The 9,477-nt window shown below is 39.7% G+C and overlaps 1 protein-coding gene across 2 annotated transcripts; it reads left to right on the top strand.

Moving 5' to 3' along the window:
• The first annotated feature begins 618 nt into the window (after window positions 1–618).
• On the top strand, window positions 619–7,954 carry LOC147255535 (thyrotropin-releasing hormone receptor-like). Of its 2 annotated transcripts, XM_086212564.1 has the most exons (3): window positions 619–727; window positions 1,618–2,507; window positions 5,710–7,954. In XM_086212564.1, the coding sequence occupies exons 2-3, from the start codon at window positions 1,731–1,733 to the stop codon at window positions 6,109–6,111; spliced, it is 1,179 nt and encodes a 392-aa protein (XP_086068690.1). In that variant the 5' UTR covers window positions 619–727; window positions 1,618–1,730; the 3' UTR covers window positions 6,112–7,954. The 2 variants fall into 2 exon arrangements, with proteins under 2 accessions (XP_086068690.1, XP_086068691.1); XM_086212565.1 differs by lacking the exon at window positions 619–727 and having other exon boundaries at window positions 1,538–2,507.
• Window positions 7,955–9,477: the final 1,523 nt, after the last annotated feature.

The following is a 9,477-nucleotide window of genomic DNA, read 5'->3' as shown; positions in this document are numbered from 1 at the left end:
TATGTGCAAGCATCATGTAGAATGTGCTTTTTCTTTTGAATCTTGTGTACATTCACCAAATACTTCAAATACTTACCTGTATTAATCTGAGTAGTGTTTTGAATGAACGCTACTTTATCCTGGTATTTGTACTTGTTATGTGAACAAAGGAAGTGTGTATTTCTTCTGTCACTGAGGTTAAGTGATTCTGAGTATCACACTTCTGGAGTGTAAACATCCAGCCTGCAGTGCCTGTTCCTCAACGTGCCTGCAGCATCACTCTGGATGTCTCTCTTTTCACCCTTGTGGAGAGCGAAAAATGTCTATTTGACACTTCTGAACTTTTGACACTGAATTTGTTAATTTGGCCAGTGTCTTTAGAAATTAAGTAAATTATGCCTGTTTGTGTAAAAAAAATATGTCTACTTCCCAATTAGAAGCATTTTGGTTGAATGGTCAATCAGTTCAGTGGCAGAGGGGCTCGATTGCAGGCTGCCTCCTCAGTTCTCTCAATAATTACATGGTTTATTGTTATAGCCATGGCCACCCTGACGATATTCTCAGTTTGGATTGGGAGGAGGTGGAATTGATTTTTAAATTGGTGGCTGTGTGTTACATTGTGATATAATGGTGTGTGAAGTGAGAGGGAGGGAGAGCGAGAGGACGGGAGAGACAGATGTGGACGACTGCAGCAGCGCTCAACCGTCATCTGAGTGTAACTGAGCCCTGCTGCCACGCCAGAGTGATGGTAGGATGCTCCTTTTCTTCTAGCACTTTTCTCTTATTGTACATATTTGATAACAGCAACTTTAAAAGTACTAGCATTTTATTTCTGATTAGTCAAGTCACAACATTTTACTGATACTTTGGCTAAGGAAATGCTCAAGAATGGCTGGATGAGTGGGTCAGAAAAGGGTGAGAGTAATGTCATTTATAGTCTGATATTTTTGGTCAGAGGATATTGAATATTTTTGAATTTCTATTTCCCTCTAAATTCATATTCAAGTCTCCTCTTGGAAGATTAATGTCTTTTAAGTCAAATGCGAGACTGTGCTAGACTAAGGCAGTTCTGATCAAAAGCAGAAGATAACATCTAGTCGCTGTTTCAGGGCTTCTTTTTCTCATTTCAGTAGAAGCACAGAATGTATCATATGTTAACCTTTGGCTGTAATTTGGCAGAAATACTTATATTGATTCCTTAAATTTTTTTTTTTCAGCCTGTTCTTTCCATGATTACTTAGCAGTTGGTACACTTTTTAGTTTTATACCAAAAGATGTAGAAAAAAAGAAATGTGTCACATGAGAATAAAAAAAAAAAATCTGCTGTGAAAATCACACCCTTCCACGTCATCTATGAAATGATGAATCTCTGTGAGTGTGGATGTCTTTTCCTCAATAATCTGAACATCCGCCCCTCAAACAATGGGCACAGTAGTGTTACTGTAATACTGCAGGGAATCTGTCTGTGTGCATGTATGTTTTGTGTATTTAAACCTCCAGCTGTGTCTTCAAGGAAACTAATATCCCGAGTGTGTGTTTTTGTAATGTTTGAGTTTGCAGCAGGTTTTCTAAATGTGAAATGATGATTTTCGCTTCATTTTTGCTTTTGTTCTGCCCATTTGCATGTGTCTTCTTAAGGTAAGTTGCAGCGTGTTGATGGAGCTTTCAGGGTCACTGTGAGAGCCCCAGGGGTCCCAAAACTTTTCAGCCAACTTTTTTGTGCCACCGAAGATCAACTGGACTTCGACGTAATGGAGAACAGCACAGCCATCTTCCAGGATGTTGCTCAGGTGGTAAATCTGACAAGAATGCCTCTGAAACCTCTTGAAGAACAGGTCATAACGATATTTTTAACAATGCTCATCTGTGGAGTTGGGATCGCTGGGAATATTATGGTGGTGCTGGTTGTGCTACGCACCAAACACATGGTGACCCCAACCAACTGCTACCTCGTTAGCCTGGCTGTGGCAGACCTCATCGTGCTGCTGGCTGCCGGGCTGCCAAATATCTCTGATGTTGTCGCCTTTTGGATATACGGCTACACGGGATGCTTGTGCATAACTTATTTGCAGTACCTGGGCATCAACGTGTCGTCCTGCTCCATCACAGCGTTCACCATCGAACGATACATTGCCATTTGTCACTCCATAAAGGCACAGTTCATATGCACCGTTTCCCGCGCCAAGAGGATCATAGCTGGAGTCTGGGTCTTCACTTCACTCTACTGCATTATGTGGTTCTTTTTAGTGAACACTGATGAAACCGTCTACATCAATGGAGTCGTGGTTACCTGTGGTTACCGTGTCTCCAGAAGTCTCTACATGCCAATCTACTTCCTGGACTTCACTTTGTTCTATGTCATCCCACTCGTCGTGGCAACTGTGCTGTATGGTCTCATCGCCAGGATTTTGTTTATGAACCCTCTGCCCTCACACCTCAGCGACAGAGGCGCAGGAGGCTCAGTTCATCAAGGTCACTCCAACAGCTCTAACAAGGCCAGTAAGGGAGCCGTCTCTGCCAGGAAACAGGTACAGTTCTGGGACGACTTGATTGACTCACAAAAAAAAGCTTAGATATCTTTTTAGTTCAGCTGGTGGCCTCTGTCTGCCTGTGGATGAAAAGTAGCAGTCTAGTGGTCCAAACGGAAACAGCTCTAGAATTAAGGAAAAAAATATCCAGTCGTCCAGATATCATGTCCTCTTTAGGACAACCTGCTCATGTCACTCCCATCAGCTTCAGCTATAGTTGAGCTGAATCAAGTTAAGCAGCAAAATGAGATCTCAAACACTTGCTCATCTTCATTTTGTGTCATCAGTAACAGCAAAGGTACATTTTTATATCAGCAAATTCAACCAATATTGTGGGCAGTTGTGTACAAATCTGTGTTCCTTGTACAAATCTTTTTGTTTTCCATTACATTTACCTGAGTGCGAAAAGAAAATGGAAAGGTATATTTCCCGAGCACACGACAGCAAGTACAATGTACCAAGTAGACCGATATACTTGAAAGAGTATCACTTCAATCCTTCTAGGGACTAAATCAGCCCATTTTACATAAACCTGAGGACACAACTAGTTTGTATCTGTACAGTAGGTATACACGTACATGTGAACTGTACGACAAATAACTCTCTATATTGCTAGTTTACTAGTATACTTGTTTTTTTCAAAAAATACACTTTCAAAGAGGCAGGATAAAATATAGTTTTATACAACTTCCAACCCACCTTACGAAAGTACACATTAAAACACATCTAGATAGACTTTTAGCTTACTAATTATGTAATATTACTCCTCTTTTTAAATTTATCGTAGTGCACTTTGAGTTTTCTTTTAGAGCACACAACTAGTCTTGTATGTTTAATTTGAACTGCAAAGATACTGTGAGCTATACTACAAGTCTTCTGGTAATTGACTAGTTATATACTTCCTAGTTTATGAAAATACACTGTATGACATCACGGGCTGTTACATATGGAGGCAAATGTAATAAAGCTCAAGTCTTAAATGAATTTTCTGTACAAGGCAAGAATACGTGAGTGCTTCATTAAAGTTACTTAGAGTATAAAGTAAAGTGGATTTGGCTTACACATGTGCTTAATTGACTTCTGTAAAATTCAGCGGAAGCCAAATATACTTGCTTCTAATTTTGGTCTGTTTAGTGCGACAAAAAAAAAAAAGTGAACTGTGAACATTAGCTGTCATTTTTAGTTTCAAAGAATCCTAGTGGTAGCACACTGGAACTAGACTCCTTCTTTTGTAACTGCTCCAAACACAAAGAATTTTTATAGAAAATGCTCAGTACTCTGAGGAGATCGCGTTCCTTTAGTAAGAACAAAGGAAAGATTTCATCTCAAAGCCATTAAACGGGGTCTAGGTGCACCACAAGGAACCTGAGGTCTTCATCTCATCCCAGATTATCTGCTATGTGATAAGTAGCCCTCCATGCATGGTAGCTGTTAGGGAGCATTCAAAGCCCCTTAGCAAGCAACCCGGGCATCACATGGCTCAGTCGTTAGCCCTCTTTGGTTGGGAGGGTCACTCAAACTTCCTAATCTATCTATTATCCTAATCCCTTCGCTATTCCTGGCCACGAATAGATTTTAAATATATCCAAGTGGCCAATATCTAAAACTTTTTTGTGGCTGCTAATAGCGAAGGAGTCCAGTCATTTCACAAATGAACTGATTGAATTCTGAGTAAGACTGGACAATTAATCATATAATAATAGAAACTGAGATTAACAAAGATCAGCCCAAATCAGATGGAGCTGACTGATTAATCTAAATGTTTTATTGAAATCAGAATATGACCTTTGCTCATGACAAAACATGTCAAATAAAAGCTATCGATGAGCTGCAAAGAGATCCTACAAATTTCAAGAATTCATCTTTGTTTGGCACAGATCCCCACAAAAGTCACACTATCATCAATTCAATCTGGTTTTCAGCAAAAGTAAACGATGACACAAGCATGATGATTCTGTGTAATGTCACCAGTTGTTAAGTCAAAACTAGTCAGAATAGTAACAGTTCGATATTTTCCAAATCCTGAAGATACTGAAAACCAACATTTTGAACCTCTCACTGACTCCAAGGGATAATCAGGTTGCTTTCCCTTTAATATTCACTCATTGTAGTAAAGAGCTTGATGGGGAACTTTTAGAACAGTGTTAGAAGTGTATAAACGAATCATTTGTTAAACATAACGGAGGAAAAGATGATAATAATCCAGATATTGATTTGAAGTGATATCACTAAGCTCTAAATGTGAGCTCTTTAGTCTGCCAGTGAAACCAGTGTCAGCAGCCATTTCCTGCCCCTGACCTCCAGCTGGTATATATCCCTTCTTATACAGTGTATTTACAGAAGCTATCGTCAGCTGACGTCACTTGTCATGGCAGTGTTTGTGGAGAAGGATGTGAAACGGACTCGCTCTGTCAGGTTTGAGGTGAAGCAGGATCCAAACACAGAGACAGGAGGCCGTGATAAACCGATGACATGAAGTTTATTGAGCATAAACTAGATCTAAACTGACAAAGCAAAACTGACAAAAGCAGAAAAGAAACCTGGGACACCGAGGAATGCACACACATACAAGAGTCAAACGTAAGAGATGAAGAGACAAAGACTGGCAGGAGAAACAGAAGTAAAATACAAACTCCACTAACAATAGAACAAAAAACAGGAGGGAGAACGCAAAGGCTGGTTGAGTAAGAATCACTGTGACTGATGAAACCTGATTGAAGAGCTGAAGAAAGGTGGGGAAACAGACAGGAAGTAACACAAGGATACGCACGAGGAATGTTTATTTCAAAATAAAACAGGAACTGAGGAAACATCCCTTGAAAACAAACAGCAAGGAAAACAAAACTAGGGTCCGTGATGATACCGTTAAACTGTCCAAAAATAAATGTTCATAAGTACAAGTGCAGTCAGGCCAGACGAGACGGTCTCAAGCAGTAATCAGATGTTGATTTAGGTCACACTCATTAGGGCAGGTGGTTGCGATCTGAAATGACTCTTCAGTTTACGTTTATAGACTTTCATTGGTCATGTAGCTGCAGTAGATTTTGTTTAATTCAATGTCAGCTACCTCTTAATCATCATACTGAAACACTGACCTGCAGACCTTCATGTCATTTAATTTATCTGGTCAATCCCCTTCCAAAAGGGGACTTTCCCACTGATCCTTATTTCTTTGCTTCTCTCACGTCCTCTCTGATGACAGATAACAAAGATGCTGGCTGTGGTGGTTGTCCTCTTTGCCTTACTGTGGATGCCGTACCGCACGCTGGTGGTGGTCAATTCCTTCATCGACCCACCTTACCAAAACACATGGTTCCTTCTCTTCTGCAGGATGTGCATCTACACCAACAGTGCGATCAACCCCATCATTTACAACCTCATGTCTCAGAAGTTTCGCGTCGCGTTCAAAAAGCTCTGCAAATGCAACTGCCGTCACAAAGAGAAGGCGTGCGAGTACAATGTGCCGATGTATTACAACGTGATAAAGGATTCATCCCATGAGAGCAATGAGCCGGTCACCGAGCAGGAGGAGGAGAGTGGCCAGATTGTCAAGAGGTTAAACTTGACCGATAATAGCACGAGCACATTCAACATTTCTTCATAAAGGATTTATTTGTGTGTATGATAAATTATCCCAGAAAGATATTCTTTTTAATGTGAAAATGTTTTGCCTGCTAGAGTCAATATGTACGAAGGCCGCGAACTGTAGATATTCATGTTATTGTGACGTCACAGGCTGGATCCAAGAGGTGGGTATAGCAGCTGGGGCCTCCATTGAAGCTAGATTACTTTAATGGCCAGCACTTATAGAAGTGGTAAGCAGTGATTTGACACCTAGTGGTAGAAGACGACTGCTAATCATTGCCAACTTTGTAAGAGAGAACAAGGGACATTTGATTCATTGATTGAATTGACATTCTATTTGAACAAGAATATGCAAAGAGGAAGAAGCAGAGAGAGCAAGACAGGATGGGAGGCGGAGTCTGTTTTCCTGCATCTAAAAATGATGGACAGTAAGGGTGTTTCTACAAAGTTGGCATGTACCCTCAAAGTTAAAGCTGAAAACCTTGCAGCCCTCTGCGCACTCATATTTTCAACATAGCATTGTGCGCTTGTTGTTCATGTAGCCATGTAGTGTAGGCGTCAGATTATAGTGGCTGTGTAGCAATTAATAAGAGTTACCTTTACTACACTAAGTTAAAAGATCCTCAGTTCACATGTAGCGCTGACAGGTTATAGCCATAGCCTCAGTAAGTAATATCTAAGTTAACCCAAATGTTGCAATAATTGGAACATCAGTCAGGAGTGCATGTGTGTGTAGACCCGCCTCTGTCTTCTCAGGCTCCACCCTCTCACCTAAATATGGTTACGTCTGGCTCCAACCTAGCGAAGTCAAGTCAACACAAACATAAACAACAGCTGATGTCAGTGGCTACATCCACTTCTTTATTCAGTCTGTTTGTGATGCAGTTATTTTTTATAGTACTTTTGTATCAGTATTGTGTCGTCCAAACCTCATGAGAGAACAAGCTGTAGTGAGGCTGCTTGATGCTGCACTGTCATAGTATTATGATGTTAATGTGTGAGTTCCTCAGAATATTCAGAAATGAATGGATCATTGTACCCACTATTTTAGAGCACATAAGCAACACCTGAAGTATGAAACACTGATGCTTTGAGTATATGTTTTGCATTTGACAAGAGCCTGTATATGTACTGTGCAAGTGTGGTCCAATTAAATTGTCTGCATAATGTCTCTTTGCGTTGGTCGATAACAAGCGTGCACTTGAGCTTCAGGTGCTGCTGCTGTTTGTTAGCATGTGCTACATACGGAGCCTCTTTACATATTTATATAAATGTTCATATATGTCTCAGAAGAGAGACGCGCGTCGTATCGTGAAACGCGTTTTAAAACATGCTGGCTTCACGCATCACGCATCCCGTCACGTAAATGCATCTGCAAACACACGCGGGTTTTTTTTTTCTATTTAGTTTACAAACGACACCGTTGCACACACAAAAAAGCTCAAGAACCACTTTTGTTTAGAAATGCTAATTGCGGTTGAATCAGAAGTAAAATGCTTGTCATTCATTCATTCATTATAACCTGTGCAGGTGTGAAGGGCTTTTGAATATCTTAATTCTCACTCTCTATAACAGCTGTTCCTCCCTTTTATTCCATGAAAACATTCACTTAGCAAATAAAAACAGAAATAATCTTCCCTCTTGTGTCACTTAACAAAAGTTCTCACCTCCAGCCAACAGAGATGTTCAACAAAGGACGTGCTGATTAGGGGTTTGCAGTTCTCTTGTGAGCATGAACCTCAACATTTCCAGCTCTACCGTGCATCTCATCTTTCCATTTGTGAACCCTATTCCTGGTTATTCATTATATGTTGTTCCTGCTGGGTGTTCACCGTGTGTGTTGATGTTGTTTTAGACTGACCTCAAACGATATGTATATCACGTTTATTTATGTAAGCTGTGTGTGCCACATTCAAATAAATTGTGATACTTATTCATCCAATATTCTAGTGATGTTTGAACCTGCTGCATTTAAGGATGTAAATAAGACAGAGACAGCATGGTCATAACACCAGTAGCAGTTGGATTTTTCATGTTTTGGTTCACATGTGAAACAACTTCAGGAATATAATCAAGCTTTTCCAGTATGTCAGTTTGCAGCGTGAGTGGTTTTTATTTCTTTGGACAGGATTCAGGATTGATAGTGTTGATTACCTCGTGTAAAGAGCTTTTTTTGATGAGTGACTCTTCCAATGACTCAAGGATGAAATCCACGAAGGCAAAAATACAAAATCGGAACAATGATGATAAACAGAACTAGGTTTTTTTTTTTACCCCCGCAGCTTACATGCATATGTTCAGTCAATCTCAGTTTTACAGTCTCTTCTCCTTCTGGGAACTTTCGTTCCAATGTCCAGATGGAAACTAAAGACATGATTTAAGATAATGTTTTCATCTTCTACAGAGCAATTACATATTTTAAAGGCAAAAAATGTGACGAATAGCGACAGGTTTGATCATTTTTTCTTGTTGTTTGACAGCCACCTCCGCTTGATAATGGCCGTTCTTGAAATGGATCACTGATCACTAAGCCGCAAGGTGATGTTTGACAGTTTTCCCCCGTCCTATAACAAATAATTCACCGTTTCATAAATATTGCGGTGACACATTTCTTGCTGTATTGCCAGCAATGTTTAACACTCATTTTCCTTCACATTTTCTGAAAAAAAAAGAAAAATTGCGAATGAAGTTCAAGTGTGTTTTTCAGCTGATGGCTGCATTTTTCTGTATGACTTTTCCTTTATCCAGTGATTCTCTATGAGAGATTTTTTTATGTATTACAGAGGAAAAAGAGAAAATTTGATGGGTTAAAAAATATCCTACACATACAAAACAAAAAAAAATCAAACAGCTATTTCAAATTTGAAACATATTTAAATTATGTCGATTTTTTTAACCCAATACTGTGCCCATTTCATTTTTGTTTTCAAGGACTACACGCCAGACAGTGCAAAACATTTTTGAGAGCCCAGTACTGTAACATTACTGTCTGATAACAGGAAGAAAAAAAAAACCAAAACACTTAAATGCATTGTTTCAAACATTTAGAATCATCTCTAAATTCATTGCAAACCAATAGTTTAGTGAGAAATGTGCTCTTCACTGAGAATCTGCGGCAGCTGGCAGGGAGGTAACTGGTTTTTTTTTTTGTTAATTATATGATATTATGTTATCATGATGATATCCTTCTTTTTTTTTTTTTTTTTTTAATTACTCTCTCATATCCCCTGCAGAACTCAGAGGTGCCCCTGAGGGCACGTGTGTCTCAATTACACAGAACCACAGATTTGCTGTATTGACATCATTGGGCAGTTGCCAGGCAACCGTTGGCGACCCCCAGGAACTTGCTGCTTTCAACTGAAAACTTCAAACAAATGAGTTCACA

This window comes from Aulostomus chinensis, chromosome 9 (genome assembly GCF_037954235.1).
Source record: "Aulostomus chinensis isolate RoL2024-O1b breed Wild chromosome 9, RoL_Achi_v1.0, whole genome shotgun sequence".
NCBI lineage: Eukaryota > Metazoa > Chordata > Actinopteri > Syngnathiformes > Aulostomidae > Aulostomus > Aulostomus chinensis.
This window is presented reverse-complemented; position numbering and strand designations above follow the sequence as displayed.

Excerpts from the sequence above, each read along its gene's own strand:
- LOC147255535 (XM_086212564.1), top strand. The coding sequence starts at position 1,731 with ATGGAGAACAGCACAGCCATCTTCCAGGATGTTGCTCAGGTGGTAAAT. Across the intron at positions 2,508-5,709 it reads CCGTCTCTGCCAGGAAACAG|ATAACAAAGATGCTGGCTGT; the intron begins GTACAGTTCTGG and ends CTCTGATGACAG.